The 25460-nt window shown below is 42.4% G+C and overlaps 1 protein-coding gene across 3 annotated transcripts in view; it reads right to left on the bottom strand.

Annotated features, from left to right (window-relative positions):
- Positions 1-708: 708 nt before the first annotated feature.
- Positions 709-25460, bottom strand: part of zfpm1 (zinc finger protein, FOG family member 1) — an 83242-nt gene continuing 58490 nt past the window's right edge. For 2 of the 3 annotated variants that reach the window (XM_066685354.1, XM_066685352.1), the window contains 6 exons: positions 19476-19609; positions 9500-9602; positions 8812-9033; positions 7506-7754; positions 7114-7341; positions 709-5324 (listed from right to left, as the gene is read on the bottom strand). In XM_066685354.1, the coding sequence (XP_066541451.1) occupies positions 2959-5324; positions 7114-7341; positions 7506-7754; positions 8812-9033; positions 9500-9602; positions 19476-19609 (3302 nt within the window). In that variant the 3' untranslated portion in view covers positions 709-2958. The remainder of the gene's footprint in view (positions 5325-7113; positions 7342-7505; positions 7755-8811; positions 9034-9499; positions 9603-19475; positions 19610-25460) is intronic. The other variant, XM_066685353.1, reaches the window with a different exon arrangement.

Raw genomic sequence — 25460 nt, forward strand, 5'->3', positions numbered from 1 at the left:
GGTGGGTTTTTTGTAGCTGCTTGTGTTTGGAGACTGACTTCTATCACTCTTTCTGACTTCTATCGCAGTTTCTGTCCAGCGGGTGCTGCTGAGCCCCTCCACCGTCACAAAGCACTCACAGGCGGACACACTTCACATGGGCCAAGGCCGTTTAAGCAGCCTAGCTCTGCTGGCCATTGAGAGGACACTAGTCAAGTCCCTGGAAAAGACGCCTTGTTGGTACGACAGGGTCACAGATCATTTTCTTAAAAAGGAATGGAGGGTAGAATTTATGCATAAATAAACCGACACATTTTATGATGTAGGCCGAAATTGAGCTTCCCCTCCTTGAAAGACCAGCATCCGTCACTGGTGTGCAACCTACCCAGGACCATTGGGTACAAGGTAGAGTACACCCTGTGAGCTAATCACTAAATCTGCAAGTGCCAGAAGTGGGCTAATGGATATATGCCCAAAATAGTAGGCCAATATGGGGTTACATTTGACAAGATCCAGCCCCACTACAAGCAGGAAAACAAGAATTGCTAGACAAGGGTTTCATTTTCCTGTATCGCCTACGATGGGCACGCAAACCCAGTGCCTAACATATTTTATCTGGTCAAGAGTCCTGAGATAAAACAAAAAATGTTTTCAGACTCACTGTCCAAGCTGAGTCAAGAGAGCAGAAGAGTAGGAATGTGCAGGGAGTTGCACTTTAAATGTCCTCCAGGACTCTTTATTTTCCCATGCATAGTTTGTACAAGTGTGTAGTGGAACTTTTCATAGAGATTGAAAAAAAAAAGAAATAAAAAAAAAAAAAGAAAAGGAAATGACATTCATAATTATTTTTTTCCAACAACATTTGTAATTATTCACAAAATATCTTAATTAACCTTAGGTTTTGTTAAAATGTTTTCATCAGCAAGTCCTTCAGGGGTAGGTTTGGACAAAGAAAAGTGCTGTAAAAACATAAATACAATACAAAAAAAGCTTCTAAAACTAAAACATTCAGCATTTTGTACAACACAGTGCAATAAAAAGGGGAATCAGAAAGGTAAAAATGGTCTTTCAGCATTGGTCTCATGAATATGACAGTTAGCCAATGACAAAACAAGGGAATCGTAAACAGTCCTGCGTGAAGTATGACTGGTGCAGCACCATTTCAGACCCACAACAACACAAAGAAATCTTGCCTGCTCTTCCCATAGAGCTGTTTGTGTGTGTTTTTTTTTTTTTTCTGTAACACTGGAAATGGGAAACGCCACTAGTAACGGAAAGGACGTCCACTTGGCGTGTAATGCTAAGTGAGGGAGTATTCTGGAACATGACACACTTTTTTCAGACATACTGACTTGAGTCTTCATTAAGGCTTTGCCAAGGGAGCCTGTTCAGTAGGAAAGATTGCACAATGCTGCTCCTTCCAAATTACATACTCCTAAAGATGAACAGGAAATGATTTAGACAGAGTGTGTGTGTGTGTGTGTTTGTGAGTGTGCATGTGTTTGTGAGTGTGTGTGTGAGAGAGAGAGAGAGAGAGAGAGAGAGAGAGATGGAGGGGGTGTATTGGGGGTGCACTGGGATGCCAGTCTGACTCTCCATAAAAAGAAATGCAAATGTGTGAGGCAGTTTCACACTCTGTCAGTAGCTTTCAGCATCACTTTACAGCCTGCACTAGAAATCTGTGATGTATACGCTTACCATGCTAAACTTGATTCAAAACAGGATATAAGCACCCAAAAATCACACTCCAGATTTTCAGTGACATTAAAGGGTGTCTACAGCATGGTACAGACTGCAGTTTATCAGCAGGTCGACGGGGCTGGGAATAAGGTCGCTTTCAGGGTAGGTGGCTTAGAGGCAGGGAGAGAGAGTAGTGACCAGAGAGAGTGCAGATATTTTGTCCATTCTCAGTCCTTATCCCATCTCTCAAGACAGTCCTTCATAAAAATTTTTAATGGTCGGGTGCTCTCGACTACCTCAAATAAAACCTCTGAACCAGAGCATGGGGGCAAATACTGAGGAAAAAAAATACTCTCCACTCTTCACGCAGTATACCAACACTATCCAGTCGGGTAAAAGCAACTGTGACAACTGACAACTGTGAAAACAGGAGTACACAGTGTCCCAAATATTACTGTGAAAAGACACAGAACTAGGCTTCAAGAACCAAGAACTTAAAACACACCAATCTTGAAATGGTAGCTATGGACAGTATGAAAAAAAACATATACAAACAAAAATATAAATCTTTTTCTTAAAAAAAGACAGTAGGTAGTATTATGTGGAGGTGAAATAAGTGAGGACTCAAATGATAAATAAGTTCACATTTTCCCATCTTCACAATCTTACACCTCAAACTGGTAACTTCACCAAACTGCTACTCTGTTTTTTTTTTATTCTTTCTTTTTCTTTTAAACGTTGATTCAGTGTATGGACAAGAAACTCTCAGCACATAATGAAATTGAAAGGCTTCATTAGTGATACATCTCCAATACAGGGCAGATTTTCCCCAAATCAATGACTGATCACAAATATTAATGGCTCAGGAAAAGTACAATGGGTCATTGATTTATGATACACTATTGAACAAAATCAACCTCAATATCAAAGGCATGAGTGATAAAAAAATTTACAAAGTGAATTAATTGGGGGGCGGGGTGCAAGATCTAGTGTCCTATTAGCAGATATCCCCCATGGACTGAACTCAAACTTGAAGGGTCACGGTGGACATAGGTCAGTGGGGCACACTTCTGTATGCAGGTAGCATGTCTCATCTTTTAGTGTAATACAAACTTGACCCATAATGAGCAATAAGTTACCACAGTAACAGTACCAGGAACAGCAGGCCCGTCATGGCAACCTAAACGCCTGGTTAGTAACAGTCCCACTTTCATACACTGTCTGTATCAGGTGGGGCCGTGCCACTCGGGGTGGCACTTGGCACTTGCAGATTTGAGGGTAATGGCATAAAGGGCAAGCTCACTTGACGTGTTCGGCACTGTGGGAGGAGCAGTAGTACTTTTTGTGTGCGATGAAAGTGGACAGGCTGCTGAATTTGATGTTGCACAGCCGGCAATAGCGAACATTTCCATTCTGCAAAGGTGTGGCGACAGCTGCCTTGGGTGTAGCTGGAGCTGCCTGAGCATGGCTTAGCGCTTTTTCTGGGAGGAGCAAAGCTGTGGGGGTGTGGCTATGCGACCCCACCTCTTTCAAGCCTTCAGGCACAGGTGACACTGTCAAAGGGTTTGAGCCTGTGGGCGAGAGGGCAGGGGGAGCCGTTTTAGGAGAGATAGCCCCTGCTGGATGGAGGCCAACAGCGCTTCCATTGAGCATGGGTGAAGAAGGCGAGGCATTGTCCCTCCTGCTCCGGCCATTTACACTGTCCATCCTAGGTCTGGGGCTTGGTTTAGGAGGGGTTAGTGGGGCCCCATCACGAGGACTGAGGCTGTGTCTTGGACTAGTACCAGCCGGCTGAGTCTCAGATTGCTGCTGCAAGGCTAGGACCAGGCCGTGAGCCGTCCTGAAATGCTCCATCAGGTCAGAGGTTACTGCTCGGTTAGGAGGGCAGTAAGGACATACCACAGGGGGAGTACTGGGTGCCTTCACTGCAGATACAGAGTGAGGACTTGACTCCACACTAGGTAAAACTGAGGAATGAGGGACCACCGTGGGCTTCCCTGTTTGAGTTGCCTTGCTATCAGGATGCAGATCAAGAGCTCGGCTCTTGGGTGAGGTGGAGGCAGGTCTCTTTAGCCTGTGCAACTGCTCAAGGGTATGTGGCTGTAACGTGGTGGCTGGGCAGTAGTACGTCTTATGGGCCAAGTAATTCTCAATGCTATTGAAACTGATGCTGCAGGCTGTACACTTGTGATAATCCGTCAGGGGCAATGCTGGGATGCTACTCCCTCTTGGAGTCTCTCGGAGACGGGGTTTCTTGCTCAGATCAATGGGGCCATCACCTTCTGGACTGGAACTGCGAGCAGGGGTGGAAATCAAGGGCAGAGGTGTGCCAGAAGGGGTGCTTGCACCTTCCTGTTTCACGGTGATCCCTTGTGCAACAGAGAGGGCAGCGGCATTTGCCAGTGCCTCGCTTCGCGCCATGTGGATCTCATACATCTTCTTGCGCTTGCGTGTACGGATAGGTTGTGGCAGAAAAGCCGTCTTTCCCACCAGGGGGCGCTGGTTTGTGGGATCATGGCGAGAGGCACAGTAGAAGCGTTTGTGCACTATGTAGTTTTCGTGCCTGCTAAAGCGGATGTTACAAGCTTGACAGAAAGTACGCGTGGGATCTTCTTCTGGGTCCTCAGCCGAACCGCTAGGGCTTTGGCTACCCTCGCTTGTTCTGCCCCCTGCACCACCTTCGCCTTCAGATGAAGATGAACAGGCAGTGTCTTTCGGCCCTGGAGTTTCACTCTTCACCTCAGCTGGCTTGGCCTCTGTAGCTGGGCCAGCTGTTGCTGAGTCTGAGCTTGGAGAATCAGAGGCTGCTCGACTACCTGGTCTAGCCTGTGGAGAGGCTTCATGACTTGAATGGGGAGCTGTACTCGCTGAGCCATCTTTTACAAGGCCTGCCACCTCCCCCTGCTGGTGTCTGCTGGAGCAGTAGAGTCTCTTGTGGGCATAATAGTTGTTAATGTTGTTGAAAGTGATGTCGCACTCAAAGCATGTTGCCCCCTTGGGCACGCCAGCAGGAGAGCCTGCAGGGTAGAAGCCTTGCTGCCCAGATGTAGGGACTTGCCCCTGCTTCAGCCTGCTGTGAACCATTTCTGACATCTTGGCCAAAATTTCAGATGCTTGGGGCATGATTGCTGCCTCAGGGCTGAAGAGATACTGTGGCAGAAACACAGCTCCGCCGGGTAACATGGATCCTCCTGCTTCCATGTGGACAGGGCTAGAGCCAGGAGTGGGACTTGCTGGCTCTGCCTTCACCGCAACAACCGAGGGGCTCTTCGGTGAGGTAGGATGGGGAGAGCCTGTTTCTGCTGTGTTTGCACAATGATTATCGTCCTGCTCTCCACCCTTGTCTTCATTCTCAGTGTCGGAGCATGGCTCTTCTTTGATCTTCAGCTGGTCTGGTGGGCTACAGCCACGAGAAGTAGCTGAGCCACCATTGGCCCCAGGGCTGGATGAGTCTGGTCTGGGCACACTGGCTGCTGGCTCTCTGTCCTGGGGCTCGGAGACTTCTGATGTAGGAGGGCTGCTGTGACGAGGTGTGGGGCTCCTTTCGGCAGGTACCCTGACCTCCAGGTGGCTGTGGACATGCTGCTGGAGCATGGCAGGGGTGTCTGCGGAAAATCCACACACTTGACACTTCAGCAATATGCCAGAGTCTCCAGGACTCAAGCCTGTAGTAGTATAGAAGACAATAAAAGAGAGGGAGTCAAAAACTGTATTTGGTGCAGCAGTGGTATTTATTACTTTACAGAAATCATACATTCTATAAACAGTGTACATTCCCTAAACATACACAGATAAGTCAGAGTGCTTTAGAGTATGGTATGACTTTACGTGAACAACAAATTTGTGGCTCAATGCAGTGGGCAGCTATACACTAGGTATTGTGCAGAAATCATGTGTGCAAGTCATGCTGGCATACGAATGCTCTAAGCCAGTGGTTCTCAAAATGTGGTACTCGAACCACTAGTGGTACGTGAAGCAGCAAGAAGTTGTACGCCAAATGGCCTCAAAAAATTTACTTTTTTTTCTTTATTTATTCATAACTGAATATCTATATCTAAGTTTTCATGTGTAAATTACATAACGTTTCAGTTTTCAGAATTATGCCCCAATCAAATTCAATCAAATTTTTCAAATTTGTAGAAAAATACAACGTGCTACACATACACTACAGCTGATTAAGTCAGTAAGGGAACTAATGGTGGGGGGGGTAGCATTCCTCCACTTTTTTTCCAGGGAGGGAGCGTGAAGTTTTTTGAGAAATCCATGTAAAGAAAGCCCAGTTTCAGTTGCTTACTGGACGTATGCAAAAGCTAGAGACAGACGTGAGCAATTTGAATTTTATTATAAAAAAAGCAAAGCAAAAACGAGAAAAACAAGCCGAGGCCTAGCCCGAGAAATACTCCGGAGCACAGAAGGACTAAATCCAGAGGCAAAAATCTGGAAAAACTAAGTGAGAATTCTGTGCACGTGAAGTCAAAATAGAAGAAAACACTCGGCTGAAGAAAAACGTGGCTGATCTTCACATCATTACAGCCCTAAAACAAGGTTTAACACAGCGCCAAGCCTCCTTCACCTACTGCTACAAGCACAGAGAGCCGCTGTGAGCACCTGCCCCAAGCGCCGTGCTGTTTTCACCTGTATCCCATTAAAGCACATAACTGATATTAAACTGACCTCTTCTTGTTTTTGTTTTTTTTTCAAAACACATATTGCCCTTTAATTTTATATGTTCTCATAAATGTATAATTGTGTTTAAAACATTCAGTTTAGGCCTAATTATTTGTATTCTCTCTATGTTAAGCATGTAAATTTCATGTAAATAAAAAGCAACAAAAACATGCAAAAATTCAAGCAATATTTTGCCTTATGCCCCCAGTGCACATGTTTCTGCAGTAAAAAACATAGGTGGTACGTGGTTTGATAATGGGTGGTACCTGGTCTAAAAAGTTTGAGAACCACTGCTCTAAGCAAGTAACACTGTATTGTAAACCACATATGTCTGCTTAGCAGGGTTAAGAGGAGTTGACATCTAGCATTTGACAGCAGTGTTAATGTTACAGCCCCACTGCTCAACTAAAATAAATGTGGAAAATTATGTAAATTCATGTTCACAAAACTATTCCCTTAAGCTCTGTAGTTTATGTAATCCCATATTAAAGAAAATCTGGATTTAGAGTACAAACCTAACTATACCCATATCCTCTTACTACCTTAGTGCTTAGAGTCTGTGGATTAGTGCTACCAAAATAATGTGCTAATACACTCAAAAAAGTTTTTTTTCATAATATAGCATAACTAATAACATTTATCCAAGCATATCAGCAGAATCTTGGAGTTTCCCATTTCCTGTTTGTTTTCGTGAAACTTGAAATATTTTGTCAAGAGGATCATGAAAACATAATAATGTGCAGGAACAGGTTAAAGAACACAAGCTAATCCAGTATGACATCTTACCTGGAGCCACTGGCAGTTTAGGGGAGTAGACTTCACTACGGGAGCCAGGTTGACACACCATGTGGCTGGTGACCAAGTGGCTATAGAGAATGTCTCGTGTTGTGGAGACAAAACCACAGCCATGGCACACACCGTTGAGCGTGTCAGTGTGCACTTTCAGGTGTCGCTCACAATTAGCCTTAGTGGTGAATGCAGACAGACAGATCAAACACACGAATGGCCGCTCACCTGGAAGACAGACACAAGCACAAAGTCAAAAAAACAAACTTTTATTGACACTGTAACATGGTAAATCTGTCATCCTGAAGCACTCAGTGTTATGTAACAGGTAAATGCTAACGCATAATGTGAATCTGTAAGAAGTGTTCATTTCCAAAGTCTAGAGATGTTACCGTGAAAGGGAAGTTTACCACTGTGTGTCCTCATGTGGATCTCCAGGGAACTGGCACTAGGGCAGCTCTTCTTGCACTGGGGGAAAGGGCACACCCTCTCGTTGGGGTAGGAGTCTTTGGGCTTGTCTTGTGGAGGGGATGCTGCAGCTTTCTGTTTCTGCCGACTTGCACAGTAGTACATAAGGTGAGCCTGTAGGTTCCTCTCACTTCTGTACCAGATCCCACAGTCTTTGCAAGGAAAAATATCCTCTGCAACAACATGCCCACAAAAAAATTGGTTACTGTGTGTAGTTCATTCATGTGTAGTTTAGCTAGTAAAGAAATCAAGCCTATATGATATTTAGTATGGCACACACACAGGTTTCTTTCCAGCTTCTTATAAGATCCAAACTTCACCACACATCAGACCCTTTATCGATCACCAACTCATCGACACGTTACACCCCACACAATGTATGACACATATGCTTACACACAGCACAAATCACAATGACTGCGTAGAGATCATCTCCAAGGCAACGGACTCAAGATGGTTTTGTGTGTGTGCGGACATGTGTAATCGGGCTGATCTGGTGTCAGGGCATGTTGAATGGGCTGTATTTGATAATGACCATACTGTTCTCTAATTACCTGTCACCTCACAACATGGCTATTGCTGCAGGAACTGAAGAATAAGGGTGATCATGATTTACCCTTTAGCTTGATTTACTGTGATTAATCATGCACTCATCACGGCATGACTGTGCCTGCTTCCACTCCTGACACAGCTCAGCCGATAACACAGAGAGAGAGAGAGAGAGAGAGAGAGAGAGAGAGAGAGAGAGAGAGAGAGATGCCTAACAATTAGCAGGCTGTCTTGGGCAGCTGAGACAACATTGCCACCTGCTGGTGACATGCATAAAATGACGAGCCGAGTGAGTAGAAAGCTTTGGATCAATCTTTTTTTAATCTTACGGTTTATGGATCTGCTTTACGTGACCAAAATGAGTTAATGGTGATCGTAAATTTAAATAAAATTGTATTTTAAAATGGAATATTAAATGCAAGTACAAAGTAAGCCAGAGACCATCTTACTCCATTTCCATTTCAGTCATATTAACAAATTATATCATTATTTAAAGTACAGCATGAATATGATACTCCTAGCAGTCATGCAAGCTTAGTGGACAAAAACATTCACCATGAGATTAACTTGTACTAACACTAACTAAGTCTGAAAACAAAGTAAATGTGGTCTCTAATCTTACACCATACTGTACACACACAATATTAGATTGATTTGTTAATATCAGTCTTAGTGACTTACTGTTCACAACGGCAGTAGCTAAGATAGCAGCCATGCCAGCCTGCTGTGGGAGCAGCTGGATTTCTGAGGGCAGACCTGCTGGATATGTTGGAGGCTCCTCCTTCACTGGTACGGAATCAAGTTTTGTGGTGGACTCCTGCTCCATGGGTGACCAGGAAAGTGTGGCCACTAAAGCATCTCCAGTACAGAGCTCCTGAGTGAGCTTACAGAACACATCGCCATCTGCACACATGACAGTCAAATGCTTTAGAAGGACCTGTTGCTCAAAACTCACATTAACTAAATACACCACCTATTTCTGATGTCTAACCCTGAGCTAAAACACAGTTAAAACAGACTAACTGAGTGAAAATCAACTTTAAGATTAATGCTAACAGGTGAAATTGAATTAATTGTTACAGATAAAATCCTTAACCCTTAAGTTTCCATGTGATTCCACTTCTGAAATCACAGCTTCCCCAGTTGCCTTTTACAGTTATCAGGCTCATATTAAATGGTTTGAATGGAGATGCTCAGCTGAAAATAAAATGTTGGTGTGGTGAATGCCTAAAGATCTCCCTTGTTGCCATATTAAGAGGTACACATTTACAGATATTACTGATTTGGACTTTAATTTGAATGCTTGACCCATTGTAAACAATGAAGTAGTTACATTAAACTTGCTTGTAATGACTAAGTGTTACATTACCTTGACTGTAAATGGTGCAGTTGGCTTCTGAGGAACTTGAGGTCACAGGGATTCTTGTAAGCCAACAGTCAGCGTCCTCACACACCAAAGTCAGCACAGGGCTCTAAACACACACACACGGTCACACATGAAAAGAGGGAATGTTTTCTGTCAGTCTTAATTGTGAAAAGGACTGTGCAGTGAAATGCATGAGAATTATTAAAAAGAACAATGTGCCACTTAAAATGCCTGGAATTTCACCGCACTTTTCTGGTCAAAGACATGACTAAAGGGTACGTTTGCTGAAACAGTGGCTTCGCTAGATACATCATTGGAATCCATTTAAAAGGAGGTCTCATAACAGGGACAATTGCAGTGGGGCTCGGGGGATTGGCCATAGGCTGGAACAATAGAGACAAGAAAGAAGAAATGGAGGAGCAGAAAGAAATGAAACGACCCAAGAGAGAAACGCAGAATAGTGGGGAAAGGAGATACGTCAAAGCTGTGGTGGCTCCAATTCACTCTAATTCATCTATCGACCTAACCTAAATAGACAAAGGTGTGTGTGTGTGTGTGTGCGCGCACATGTGACAGATGTGTGGTTACCAAAGAATATTAGGATAAAAACACCTGGTCTATTCCACACAATCTCTTCTTTGTTCTAAGCTCTGAAAGCATTCCTCCTGTCTGTCATTCCACAGGCTTATCATAATAAAAGTACTCATGTACACACTCACACAGTCCTATATCCCTGACCTGATTCTATCAAAATCATAATTTCTGTAAACGGACACTTACTGGTTCATACATGAAACGACACCACAGTGGTTTCAGTATTGGATTGTGTTACGTTACAAACCAGGTGGGACTGTATTCAAAATGCTTATAGAAACAGAAATAGTGAATATAGCAAACTATGATTGACATATTAAATTGTGGCTCTTATATAACAAATAATATTAAGGGCATCACCTTGTTTTTTGTAAATAGGCTCTCGTTCTGAACTGGATTTGTACATGTTTCATACAAGTTGGGTGAAGTGTATATTTACCACAGTATATCACTGAATTTCTTTTTAATATCACCACTTAGACGACAACTGATGCAGTTCTGGTTTACAAGTCTTCCCCTGCTCGACTGTATAGTGCATTTGTTGTTTTTCGAATGTATTGCATGCTTACATTCAGTATTGGGACTGGTATATTTACAGAAAACAAAGAGTAAAGACGAGCTAGAACACTAGGAATGTTGTTTTTATACTGTTTATATTTACTGTCCCATCTTGGAATTGAGTCTGAGCTTCACCGAAGACCTCAAGTTCATGGCTCAAATATTTGTAAAAATGACACCCGTCCATTCCACTAGGTGGCACCATTTCCACGAGACTGGTCTCGCCACACTCTCAGGAGCCCCAAATAACTCCCACTGTCAAAGACAGCCCAGTTAAGCGGTGGGCCCTCGGGGGACGCACTGGTCCACATATCCCCGTCATGCTACTAAATCAACTTTAAAGACCGGAGAATATGAAAGTCGTCTGCTCAACATAGAAGCCGTGGATAAAAGCCACCGGGCATCAGGGCCAGGGAGATGAGACGGGCAGCCATGGAGGACAGCTGAAGGGTTTCTTTCTAATTCTGACTGTTCTTGCCTGAAGATACGGTCCGTATTGTATTTCATGGGGAACTAGCGCTGATAAGGAGATAGGGCTCCTTTTGTTTTAATTTGAAACCCAATGCCGGAGCCGTCTCTGCCATAAGTGCTGCGTGCTTCTGCTAATTTGTTTCAGACTCATTTAACACGACTCGACTTTGGGCCGCACAAAAGGAGAGGGCAGCGTGGTCAGCCGCTCCTTTTGACTGAACACACACAGACATACCCTCTCACAGATTAAACACTTTAACTCGCACACATACGTGCACTTGAAAGGGAAGCCCTGTACACGGAGGACAAATGTGTGCTAGCTGAAAATTTCACCTCCACTAATGTTACAAAAAGCTAAAACACGTGTGAGAACCAAAGCAACCTCAGGAAACTTGACACTGAAGCTATGTTTTGGAACAGATTGGAAAGATGTAGACTGAAGAAGCTGGTGGAGTGCATTTAATAGCCTGTAACTTAGTGCATTCTGTGAAGTAATTCAAAGTACTGTAAAAGATAGAACTGCAGTAGATGAGGCCCTGTGGCAACTACAAGAGGCTACTGACCTGAACTTTACGCATGAATACATAGCACATACATTTCCCATTACAATGGATAGATTAGCAGGAAAATCTCATTTTCCACACGGTGGGCGAAGAGCTATAATTTGAAAATCATGTACCTGTGTTGGTGTGGATCACTGCAGTTAAAACTGGATTTAAATATAATTTTATTTCCCATTGCTATAAGAATCCACATCTCTATTTTTATTAGCCATGTACAGCAGTGAAAATCTTGAAGAAACCAAACCAAAATTCAGAACACCCCAGGATTGAAATGACAGAGCTGATAATAAATAAAACTGTACAACATGTGCCATGAAATACAGCTCCACTGATCACCCTTGAGGAGGTTTTCATCCAAGACACTGAATTCCTTTCAGTTTTAAGTTGTTCTTCGTGCTTTGGCAGTATCATTTGTGATTTTTTTAGTAATTCCAAACAAATATGTCTACAGATGGTGTTGGCGTGCCTGCAGGGACCTTCCTTTCTGCTTCTGTTGATGTGCAGTATTCTGCATATTGAACAGCAGGTTGTGTTTCATGTGGTATCTAACCTGTAGTTGTGGAGTTGGTTGCTGTACCCCTTTGATCCTCAGCAGGAACAGTGAAAACAGATTGCTTCTCAAATGTCCCTCACAGAAACCATGAAATAGTTTCGCCGTGCAGTTTATCTGCTGTGGCTCAAACTGTTAGAATCAGCCTGTGTTGACTAGAGCAGGAAAGTATCTGTATGTTTTAATCACCATTTCTTACCATTTTTACCATTAAAATAATCATTTAATTGTCACTTCATTTAGGTCAGTTTTATCTCTATTATCCCGTCCAACAGTTCAGCCTCGATTCTCTTTTAAATGGAAATCAAATGGTTCCTTTTGACTATGTGCACACAAATATTTTTGGCATCAGTGCATTACAGATTTGTATATAGTGCAGCGACAATGCATGTTAATATTGAAAGGATAGGAAGGGAAGAATTCAGAGTTGAGCTCCAGCATTTCACTATTTGCCTGGCAATCTCTCTCTCTCTCTCTCTCTCTCTCTCTCTATTTCTCTATTTCTCTCTCCCGGGCCAGGGTGCTTTGAGAGCTCTGCTTTAAGCTCCTCAATGTGAGTCTTTGAGGTGCAGTCTAAGCCCCCTCGTCCGAGCCCCCGTCCCTCATGAATATTAATCCCAGCGGCCGGGCTTTAATCTGCCTGATCCCCGCACTGCTGCCGCCCAGACGATAGCCAATCTAATTATTTGGTCTGATATTAAGCAGCAACCACCCCCCCCCCCCCCCCATACATACACATACAGCATCAGGAAAAGATGCAAAAGGTGGAAGCACCTTGGAGGTGGGGACACACATACACTCTCATCTACTCAACACTGTTAGCATCAACACAATTCCAATACACACAGCCGAGGCTCTCTCACTGGCACCCACACACACACACCCACACACTCACACAACCCCCAGCCAAGCTGCACACACAAAACCCCTCGCTCTTATCACTCCTGAAAACGCCCTCTTTCACACCGATAAAAGTTGAATGCAAATGATGCTGGGCTGATTTTATTTCTCTGAGGAAAAGGGAAATAAATGGAAATAAAAATCTCCCTCCTCTTCTTGATGGAAGAATAAATGTGAAACATCTTTAACCTCCAGACTAAAGCCCAATTCCAGCCAATTCAGTTCAGATTGGAGAATGAATGAAACATCATTACATTAACTGAGCTGGTCTCTCCAAGAGAAGTCAGAAGTGGGCAGTGAGTACCTCCAAAACAGCTTGACAATTGCTTATTTCTCTCTCTCTCTCTCTCTCTCTCTCTCTCTCTCTCTCTCTCTCTCTCTCTCTCTCTCTCACTCACACACACACACACACTGTCTCTCTCACTCTCACATATCAATTCTTAAACCAGGAATGCAAACATTACATGATGTGGGAAGATGTGTGGTCAGTAAATACAGTAACACTGATGCTCATTACGGCTTATGATAAAAGGTTTTAGAGGTGTTTGCTTTAGGTATGATGTCAAGCAACATCTTAAATTATGCCAGTGTCCAATAGTCTTTAAAACCTCACTTTGAATAGATAGAAAAATTAGTAACCTGAGCAAAAATGGCAAACAAATTATTGGTGTGATGCCATTAACTCTAAAGAGTAAGGGTATTATAAACATACAATTTTCAATAAACATGTTCCAAGTTAATTATTTAAAGTACATGGCATTAAAAATGTTCTCTCATAGGGAGGGCTTACTTTCTGGTGCCAAATTAAACATCCTCAGACGTTGGTGCAGGGACACAGTTAGGACATCCCTGTTCTCGGTATTTTTAAACAGAAAAGCCAGAAAGGCATATTCTTGACACGGAGATACTCTTGGATGCTTAATAAAAGGCTCTTCATATTTAGACCTATAGGAATCACTCTTTAAAAAAAAACCTTTGAGCAAAGATGCAGAAAAAAGACTGCCCTCTTTGAAACTGTCCCATGTCTTTTTTTCAGAATTCTCTTAGTCGTCTTCACTCTCCTCTATGCTCCCACACACACACACACAAACACACACACACTTTGTCTCCATCTCTTTTCTGATAATCTCCTCCTCTCCTGTATCTCTCTGTACATCCCTTTCTCACTTTTCCATCTCCCTTTTTCTCCCCCTCTCCAATTCCTACCCCTCCGTCTGCCCAGTCTCTATCTCTCCTCTACAGGAAATGGTTTCTTTCCCCAAAAGTGAGGGGTGGGGGGTGCATACTGTCCCAAACAAAGAGGTCAGTGTGTGAATCCTCCAAAAATACAGAGAAGAAAAGGAAGGAAGATAATAATCTGAAAGCTTCTCTCATCCGCCTGCCTCTCTCTCTCTCTCTCACACACACACACACACACTTCCCCTGTGCCTTATTCCTTTCACTGTTTACTTTGACTGTTCCTCATGTACATGTATGTGAATTTATATATGTGCACAAAACTAAGTAAGCATGTGCAAACACACACACACACCCACAGAGAGAGAGTGGCTCATCTCTGTATGCACATCCCTCCAAGAAAACAGAAAGTAGGTTTGATGAGCTGCATGCAAATGACATGTAAAAATATAAAACTGCGATACTTAAAACGGACGAGATAAGAGATTTGAAAATGAGGCACTCTTGGAAAGCCGCGCTTCTGAACGCTGACGATGAGGTTCAGCGATAAAAGAAGGTTTTCCCTCTTTCCTCTTTCACTCCCCATCTCTCCTTCTTTCACTATATCTCTCTCTCTCTCTCCCTCCCTATCTCCCTCTTCCTTTCCCCCATCCTGCTGAACTCCTGATACCAGCAACGGCTAGATAGATGAGTTGCTCTTTCCTGTTCACTTTGCCTTTTTTTATGCTGCTGTCTTTTTTTTCCCCTGTTCTTGTTCAGTATTTTCTTTTCTCTTTTACACACTATCCCACATTTGTTCTCTCTTTTCTTAGGCCCTGCTTGTGTCGTTCCCTATAATGGTGCTAGGTGTTTGTGTGTGTGTCTGTGTAATGAGAGAGAGACAGAAAAAGAAAGCAGAGAAAAGCAGTGTTGGATTGCAGTGATAGTTTGGTATCACTATATTTTCTAAATATGACAACATCATGCTATCTTATTATGGTTAAGCTTGCATGAATAAAAGTAATGAACTCTTCCTTACTGCTACCTTATGGTAAAAGAATGTCCTAGATGTTCTCTTTTCAACCTTGCACTGTACAACTGTAAATGTTAACACTAAACTAAAACAGGTTTTTAGGAAGCAATCTTACTATTCATTTACAGTTGTGTGTGCATTTCAGTGCAAAAGTCAGAGCTAATCATTTTAAGTCCAAATGAAAATTAAGTACAAGATGGCTGGCTGTGTTTGCTGCTTCTCAGGAGCGGAGGCATATTTGGTGTCTTACGAGGTCTTGCATATTTATTTAGAGTCCGATTTCCTCATTAAGAGAGATATTCCTCTATGTAACCCCAGGATAAGTTCTCCTTAAAAAAATGAATGGCTTGATAACCAGCTGAAATGCGTACTGTATAACTGTATAACTAAATGTATAACTGTTGTTCTAAAATAGAAGTGCCAGTCATAGAAATCATAGGCACTTTCAGTCTGCTAGCTGTGTTACATATCAATAGCTCTTCTATTTGTAGACAATATTGGTGTGAAACACAAATATTGGTGCAATATACCGCCTATTACAACATCTCTACATCCCAAAAACCCTCTTCAAAACCTACATGATGTCACTTCCCAGCTGGACCCAGTCTGGCTTGCTTTGCCCCTTTATCACAGAGCAGATAATTGAGAGAGGCTATAATTGAAGGTATTCATGCATCGCTTTCAGCGAAAAGCATGGGCAGCGAGGGGTGACTCTCTGAGACACTCTACTGGCAGATGTAGATAAACCAGGGAGATAGAACACAGAGTAAACAAACCCTATCGGAAGGAGAAGAGAGCGAAACAGAGAGAGAGAGAGAGAGAGAGAGAGAAAATGGGAGTGGGGTTGGGGGTGGGTGTGGTGCTCACCTTCACTCGTCCTTCGTAGGGTGAATATTTTGGTGTGGGGGGGGCTCCCCAAAAAGTGAACTGAAGAGCAGTGGGTGGCGGTGCTTATCGGAGCAGTTCTCCTGGAGAGATTATTGGAGGATTAGTGGGGACGCTTGTTTCTAAAACATGATGAAAAGACGCGCAGCGCGTGATAAGGCTTTGAACTCCGCACTCGCTCACTCCAGCATCTCGCCTTCAGGCAGCATTTCCACGAAATAGTGTGAGTGGCAGAAGAGAGGGAACAAAAGCCACATGTGTGTTGAAGTCGCTCTCTTTTTGCAGATGTTGTGTGGGTGTCTGCTTGGGCAGAGTGATTCTACAGTGTGGGCTAGTGTCTGTGTGTGTGTGTGTGTGTGTGTGTGTGTGTGTGTGTATTCAGCGTAGAGGCGACACTGGCTAGTTAGAAATATTTACCATTGGAGAGGTGCAGGGTGAAAAGTTTGCTTTTTGTGTTTCATTTCAACCAGAAAATGGACTCAAAGCAGACCATTAGTTTGATGAATTTGGGCCAAACTTTTCACAACCTGTACATGTCTCAAGCAAACTACATGAAATAAACTGTGGCCTTATTAGCAATCCCTAGGTTTGTTTAGCTTTCCCTGTGGGCAAATTTGAGTGATAAATGACATTAGATTAAATACAAACCAATACAATACAAAAAATACAAATTCATTCATTCATTCATTGTCTGTAACCGCTTTAGGTTCACGGTGGGTTCGGAGCCTACCCAGAATCGCTGGATGCAAAGCAGGGACAGTCCCTCACAGGGCACCACACACTCACAAATTCTAGATCAATACAGCCAAATCTAATTATAAGTGATAATCAGTGGAAAGAGTAAAAGAACAGCAGTTAAACATTATGCAACATCTGTTAAGATTTTAGATTAACTAACAAGGAAAAATGAGAAAAGCATGACCAGTGGAATAAAGGCCTGTCCACGTCCTCGCGCCACTTAACATCTGCATCTAAAGTTATTATTTAAATAGATAAATGACTTCATGGGACTTTCTAAAGAGATGCAAATGAAAGACTTTACATGTAGCCCCAGCTGCTGGAACTGATAATCTACAGCAAAAGATCTCTACAACCAGGAAAGTACCCGATTCCATCTCGCTGTGGAAACACCTAGTTTACTAGGAACCACAACAGCTATGAACCCTACACACAGCATCCACAAAAACACCCAAACCCAAAACCAATCCTGATGTACATATATAACCACAAATAGACATGTGTGAGCATTAAAACAAATTGGACGATCGTTGAGCAAATAGCAGTTTGCGTCTAGCCACACAGCGTGCACTTGTTTCCTAGTGTTATTTGGAAGGGCCGTATAAAGCTGATAGCTTATCGGTGCAGGCCAAAGAAGAGGCAAATTTGCAGAGCGAGGGTAAAGCACACAGGTTTGGCAGCTGTGCCAAGCCAGGCTTTGCCTACTAGTGAAACGATGGGGAGAGGGTGAATAATAAAAATAAAAAAATAAAAATAAATTCACCAGAGTCCAGTGGCACTGACGAACGCTGAAAACAGAGAAAAAGGCACTCGACACCAGCACCTTCCACTGCTGATGCTGCCACAAAGCCCAGCACTTCCTCCACTTTAGAGCTTTTTCAAAACCGCCATTCTTTCAGGCTATCAGAGATAACAGCTTTAACTGCACAATTATGCATATCTCGTTACACAAACAGCCCTATATGGTTCGTCGGAGTCTGCACTATATTTTCCTCTTTGTGATAAAGAAATCGGACTTATTTGCAACGTCTGAAAGACGAAGAAAGGAAAAATAAACAGCAAAGAAAATGCATGATTTCAGAGTGTGTGATATCAACTGCTAGAATTCAGCTTAATCTTCAGACAGCACATATGGGTTGGGCACAGGCAAGCGGCTGGGCTTAGAAGGACCAGCCCTGACCTCTGGCGACCCCCTCCGACGGCCAAGCAGGAGGATGTGGAGGGACAGGGGAAAGAGGCAGCAGGAATGTGTGATTCTCCGGGCGCTATCTCACACAGATACACACTCCTTCGGCTCGCAGATAGCGCCGAGTGAGAGGGAGAGCCGACGTGATAGAATACGAATGCGAAAGTTCCGAACTGAAAATCATCAACAAAGCCTTCGCCTTGATAACGAGGTTTGAGGAAGGGAGGGAGGGATGGAGAGCAGGAGATTAAGAGGAGGAGGTGAAGGAAAGGTGGAGGGGAGATGGAGAGAGTTAGAGTGAGAGAGAGAGAGAGAGAGAGAGGAGGAGGAGGAAGAAGAGAAGGAGGGGGTGGGTGCAGACCTAGAAATCCTGATAATAAATGAAATCTTAGAAATGAGAGACTATCAAGGCGAAATCAATCATTGGGGTTTGTTGTCCAGGAGGATGGCGCCATGCTGAGATAAAAGAGGAGCGTCCGTCTGGGGGGGAGCAACCAATCACACGCAGGATTCAGCCAACAGAACCCGTACGGTTCAGAGGAAGATGAGGCGAGCTTGTTCTAGAAGACACCAGCTTTCATTTGCATACAGCCGTCTGCTGTATGGCTTATCCCACAGCATAGAAAGGAGCAGACTTGTTTCTTCTCAACCATCTTAGGCTATGGGTTATGTTATCATTGTTTTACATTTATATTTAAAGTAAGGGCATGTGTATTCTTAAACATAAAACAGCCAGAATTGGACAGTTCTCAGGGGATCCTCAAATTACAGTCCTCAGGGATCCTCACTTCTTTTCCACTGGTTTGAAAACCACTGACTTCAATAACTCTTCTATGGATGAATGTTTAAAGAACCATTTTTATGAGTGAGATGTGTGACCCTTTATTTTAAAAAAAAAGCCTCAACATAAAGCATCATAAATGTATTTATTTTCATAAATTTCATTCTATGTTATTCCTTGGGCCTGAATCTCTGCAAATATGATCATGGGTATGTGTGTCAGAGTTCACATTTGTGTGTGTGTGTGTGTGTGTGTATGTGTGTGTGAGAGAGAGAGGGTGGGAGAGCGCCTTATCTCTAAAATGTTCAAGTACGTGGCCAGAGAAAAGAAAACTCACAGTGCTGCATCACATGATTGGATGGACTTTCAGCACATGACAGTAGGCTTCGCTAAAATTTAAAAGTCAGTAAAAACCACATGAACATTAGTAATGCAAGGAATTAGATGAAGAGACAATCAAAGAATAGTGTTGATATTCTATCGCTCCTACAGACCCCCCCCCCCCCCAATGGACTAGCATTTTGCACATGAACTTTGACCCATCCTTTCCAGCCCTCCCCCTCACCTCATTAGATGTTCCGTCTGCAGTCGCATCTGACTGGATGGTTCCAGAGAATGGTCCCCACACTGTGTCCACTGATAGGTCCCTGCGGGCCAAAACCTTAAGGTCTTCAAGCCCCTCACTCGGCTCCAAATCATCTGTTTTCATACACACACACACACGCACACACACAAAGTCATAGGGTGAGAGAGAGAAATAAACAAGACGACAAGACGGTTTCAAGGGTTCATAACCTATATTTTCCCCCTTTTATATTATGTATTTAATTTTTTTAAGTATTTGCTGGTGTTGATTCTAAAACAGTCATCATTCATTTTTACCTGCACTTTTATGTGTACTTTGAATGATTGTCCAGTGCTGTGCCACATTCAAAAAGCAAACCTAGATGAAACACTTGTTATTTCTTTATTGTGAATGGGCAGAATTTAACTACTACAGGCCGAGTAGGTGAACGTATGTAAATGTATTGTGACATCACAAAAACAATGAGTGGAAAAGTAGTGATTCACCTCCTAATATGGTCTTGTGTAGACTGAGGAAAGTCTATACATTTTACATCAATTTCTTTTACTGAAGAAGTTGAGATAACTATAATTGTCCTTTATATGGACAGTACGTTAGTTACTCAGGAAATATTTTAGAATAATAATAATAAAAAAGCATAAAAAAAGTTATCTAAACAATACCAAGCCAAAAAAAATAAGCTTTGTCAAAAGATCTGTTTTCAGAATGCACCACTAGGGGGAGTTTGGTTGTCAGTAAGAAGTGAAAGGAAAAAAGTGGGCCACAATGTAGAGAACTTTTGTACTTCCTGTCACAGATAAGTGCAAAACAGGGATAGGAGTCAAGGCTTTGCTGATTCACAGATGCAGGCCTGACACAGGAACAGACACGCACTCCACAAAAAGATATGACACTTCCCAGAAACAGCAGAAACATCTTTCAGACACTGACCAGTCTAATCCACAATTAACCTGCTATGGGTAAACCAAGAAAAACCAAACATTCTGCCAGAGTACCACAATGCCCCCCATTCTATCTTTTTCTTTAAGAATTATTGTCAGCACTCACATCTGGCTATTTCCTCTGTTCTGCAGAGTGGCTTGAAGACATACTGAGCTTGAGTGGTACTTCAGTTCAGTTCCTCTAAACTAACCCCCCTTAAATACACACATACACACTCCTCCAGGTCTCTCCATGGTTCAGTCTCACTTTCGGGGGTCGGGCTAAAGTGCCGGCCCGATAAGAGTGTTTGTCTAACACTCTCCATGTCAAAACACTCATCTATCTTCTCTGTATCTATCCCCACCAGAGAACAACAGACAGACGCTGATAAAATGGCTTTCCCACAGCCAAGGCCTGGAGAAAGGGGGAGGGAGTGAGGGAGGGGAGGTGGAGGGACGAAGAAAGGAACAAAGATGGAAGAGGAGAGCTATACAAAGGAGAAGCTTTTTGACAAAGACATGGTTATGACACAGAGGAGCACGCGGATCGAGAGAGAAAGACAGATGGAGGTGAAGAAGTGTATCCTCATATTATTATCGAGTGACTGAGATATGCACAGGGTCAGGCCGGCCATGGTAAAGCGGGTTGGTCATTAACCAGGTTTGTCATTAGCCATCAGAGATTGTGCTGCTATCAGTGGGCTGAAGTCCAGTGTCCAGGCCCTGCTATCTCCCCACTGAAGCCCGGAGTCCGGGGTCCCTATCAGTGTGCCCTAATCTCAGCCCAGCATCAGTGCCCACCTGACCCATCACATGAGCCCTCCATCAGCATGGGGCGAGCAGCAGAGCTCAGGAAAAGTGCCTGTATGTGTATTTGGTCAGGTTACCTCACCCACCGCTCATTAAGGGTGCAAAATCTCCAGAAATCGTATAATGATTTGATTAGATTAGGAAACAATTCAATAAACCATGAAACCAGAAACAATACAGTTTAATATTGAGGTACAATTCTTAATACGTTTAAAATAGATGTAATTGCGTGAATATATTTTCAGGCACCGAGTGTGCCTGCCTTATGCCCAGTGATTAGGGGAATATGTATGGGTGCACAAATGTCTGCATTGTTTGATCGTAGTACAACATACAGCAAACATTATCTTACACATTTAACTCAACCGTGGCCATGAACACACACCTGGAGCGGCAGGCAGCCATCCCCAGTGCACAGGGAGCAGCTCGAGGTTTGCTTGAGGAAAAAGATGTTGTTTCTAGTTTGGAAATCTACAAAACCTGGAAATTCCTCAGAGAATGCTATAGACCATTTCATAAAGCTGGTCCATTGTGAGAGAAAATCAGAGCGTTAAATACTACTCTAATAACAAAAAAGAATTGTAAATGTGGTGTAAAACGGGTGTCCCAATGGAAATTTACACTAGTGATATTGAATATAAACATTTATGCACATTTTATGTCCAAAAACAGGAGCAGAATGGAATTGGTTTAATTTGAAAACATTGGTTTAATTTGAAAATACGTCAGTTTTTTTAAGGTTAAAAATAGTTTAAAAAATTTGAGCTATACTTGAATGTATCACAATTTATCAAAGTGTTTTTTCTTGCTAGGTGGCCTATACGTTGATGTATGTTCATCAAAGCAATTCTATCCCTTTAAGCGATCTAAACCAGCTGGGGGAACCATTAAACAGTGCTTAGGGAATAATTACAGTCAGTATTCAGAGAGGATTAACAACACACAGTTTAACAGTATGTGTTAAAACATGCAATTCATTTTTGCATTAGCGCAATATCTTTCTAAAATCTCTCTCTCAGCTAATAACCCCGATGCCTCCTCTCTAAAGAACTAGCCCCTTATCACCACAACCCCACCGTTTTCTCACACAATGCTCAGCCAAGCCCTCTGTTACTACCTTCCTGTCCAGCCTTAGCAACCCCCTACAAAAACCGGGCCTTATCGATGCTATTGCGTGACCAGTGCCCAAAACCTGCATTGGGAACGTTATCAATAGAGATGAGTCCACAGAGCTCTTATCAATACAGTGCCACACCGGCAGTATCCATACAGACCCTTATCAATAACCCAGGCACCTGGCCTCAACACTATAAAACACCACTCTATCATTAAAGAAATAACACCCGCAAGACACTAGGGGGAGAACATTATTCAATTTAATTTTAGCTTATTTCCCTGCTTTTGTGCACCTCTATGAAGCAATGTGACATTTCTAAATGCAAATGTTCAGGTAGCAGCATATAATATGCAGCATCACCCCAAAATTCCGATGTCTGTCCATTCTTAATAGCTACTGTAATCATTTGCCAGACATCGTGAGGATAATATAACCTTAGTATCACTTTAGAATAAGAGTTATGAAATACTCCCTCTAATAAACACTAAAACTATTCTTTTAATCCTTCTTTTTTCATTTTTTATTTTTTAAAAACATTAATAATGTTTTTCCCCAAAAGAGCCAGTGTCAGTGCAGTCCCTGAAAAATTGCAAAAACACACACTTAGCCTTTGAGAAAAAGCTGCTGTCTGAAAACTAAGATCACAAGTCCATTTGTCAGCATAGTAGAGAGCTTAGAGTAGAAACTGAATCCACAGCACACGGCTGTCAGCACGACCACTCCACAACATGCCACTGAGAGGAAGGGAGAGTAATTAATTTTCCTCCTGGCAAAAAAAAAAGCACACTTGCAATACTTGATGCAGGGTCTGGACAAATATCCACAATTATATGTCAAACATTCACTGGCTGTATTAACCACTGACTTCAATAATATGTCTATTTGCAATGATGAACAGAAACAACCTCAAAGCAGAGAAAGATTAAATAATTCCACAATGAGATATGACCCAATATGTATTAATAGAGCATAAATTTACAAACAGCTTAAAGAAAAAGAACCACCTCTATTAAATTATTTTCTCAGAGCACATCTACACAGCACTGTCCCATGGATAAACAAAGGTATGGTTTAGCCAATCAGAGGGCTACTGTGGTTCTTCAGCTACATGAACTGCCCTATCAGGACTAATTGATTTTTAAAAAGACTATTGTTGATATCAAATGAGCAGATCGCAGCGCGGCCATTGATTTTTTGACAAAGTACAACAGGAAATCTTTATCTCGGGCGCACTCCGACCCCGCACTAATAGGTGGGGTTTAACCTCTGCTGAATGACAAATCCAGCACTTTCTAAATGTGTGCGACCATGTGCACATGGGCGCACGTGTGTGTGTGTGTGTGTTTGAAGAGTTGTACATTTTCATATTTTTTTTACATATCATCTCTGTCCAATTATAAGCATATCTCTCCCAAAATAGAAACTTTAGAGGAGGAGAGGGAAAACACACAACTTTCAATGGAAGTCAGTGTAAAAAGATTTTATTCCAAGTAATTTTGGAGCATTTCTATTGCTTCATTCATCATGACATTTTACCACAATGTGAAGGACAGCTACTGCTCAAATCATGTAGAAAAAATTAAAAATCCACAAAAGTGAAGATACATGTATTTAGTCACTTTCACTCTCACACACATAAATACACACACACACACACACAGACATACACTTTAATTCCAATATACCAAGCCTTCATGGGTCAAACCGTTCAGTTGAAAAAGATACAAATTTCTGGGATATGCATCTCATGCTCACCACAGCATCATTTCCATTTTGCCTTCTATTGCTGGGGAGAGATAAGACACCTGCATTGCCACTCATCAGATGAGCTCCACAGAACTTTATCATTGACATTTACTACTGTTTACACAACTAATTTCTCTTAACTGTACTTCTGAACTTTTATCTGCCCAGCACAAGGCCTAGAAAAGAGCAGATGCCAAACATGCAGAACAGCCAATAAGATAAAACAGGCATATGAAAAGTAGGACCACAAGATGACGAGGTAGCTTTAAAGACCCATGTTTGAAGAAAACAAATAAGAATTCTGTTATCTGCATTTTGCTATCTACATTCTACATTCTTCTTATGCCTTAGACGCAAGAAAACTGAAAAGGCAGGGAGATGAACACAGAGTCCGTCATTCAACACAGAATATAATTCGATAAATGCTCAAAATAACATTATTAATGTGTGGATTTTCAGCCACTATATTCATGTGAAATAAGATCATGCTAGTTAACTTCCCTGGACTTTGTGAAGAGATTATTAACCCTTACCAACAGGGGGCGATATGAGTCAGATGTCAAAGAGGTCATGCTTATCACAGAGGGCTGACAAAATTATGGTTAGAAGAGGCCATTTAAGGTTAAGCCATGAATGTAGAGCGGGACAAGACCTTTTATTTAGTGCAGCTTCAGGCATTTATAAAATTCAGCTTCATGAGTTTCTGCAGGGAAGCTGACTCATTTGTTAAAAGTCAGCCCAGAGTTAAAGGCATGGGCTTCAAGGTATTCTTAGGCTTCCTATCCACAGTCAGAAAAACTGGAGTAAATGTTGACTTGTCAGACCAAGTCTTTCTCTCTGCCCTGAAATCCAAATTTTATAATTATCTCACTAGTTCACATCTGTCTTTATGTTGGGGTGCAGTTATTAAATCAGATCCTCATGATAAATATATCTGCTTGGCAAATCCATGCAACGGTTGGTTAACTGGGTAAACATGGTTTTAATTACACTCTTTTCAGCTGTTGGCAGTTATTCAGTGTTATTTAGAAGAATCTTGTTCATGTTCGGTTATGCTCTTACCCAGGTCTGACATAGAGTAGGAGTTTTCATCACAGAATCAATTAGTCATATTTCCTTGATCACTGATAGCTCAAGTTTAGAGAGATAATATCTCAGAAACACGCAGAAACTCACATCCTGATGCTGGCTAACTAAAGGTGGCTTTTGGGTCAGTGTTTTTAGGGTTATTTTTGTTCTCACAAAAAAATTGAGTCTGATCCCTGGAGATGCCTGCGATATCCGAGGCTAGGAATCCACTAGCCTTGCTCTCGAAGTGGGGAGAATAGCACCTTTCTTCCTGTCTCTCTGTTTACAGTGCTAGCAAGTACA

The sequence above is a fragment of the Hoplias malabaricus genome, chromosome 11 (genome assembly GCF_029633855.1).
Source record: "Hoplias malabaricus isolate fHopMal1 chromosome 11, fHopMal1.hap1, whole genome shotgun sequence".
Lineage (NCBI taxonomy): Eukaryota > Metazoa > Chordata > Actinopteri > Characiformes > Erythrinidae > Hoplias > Hoplias malabaricus.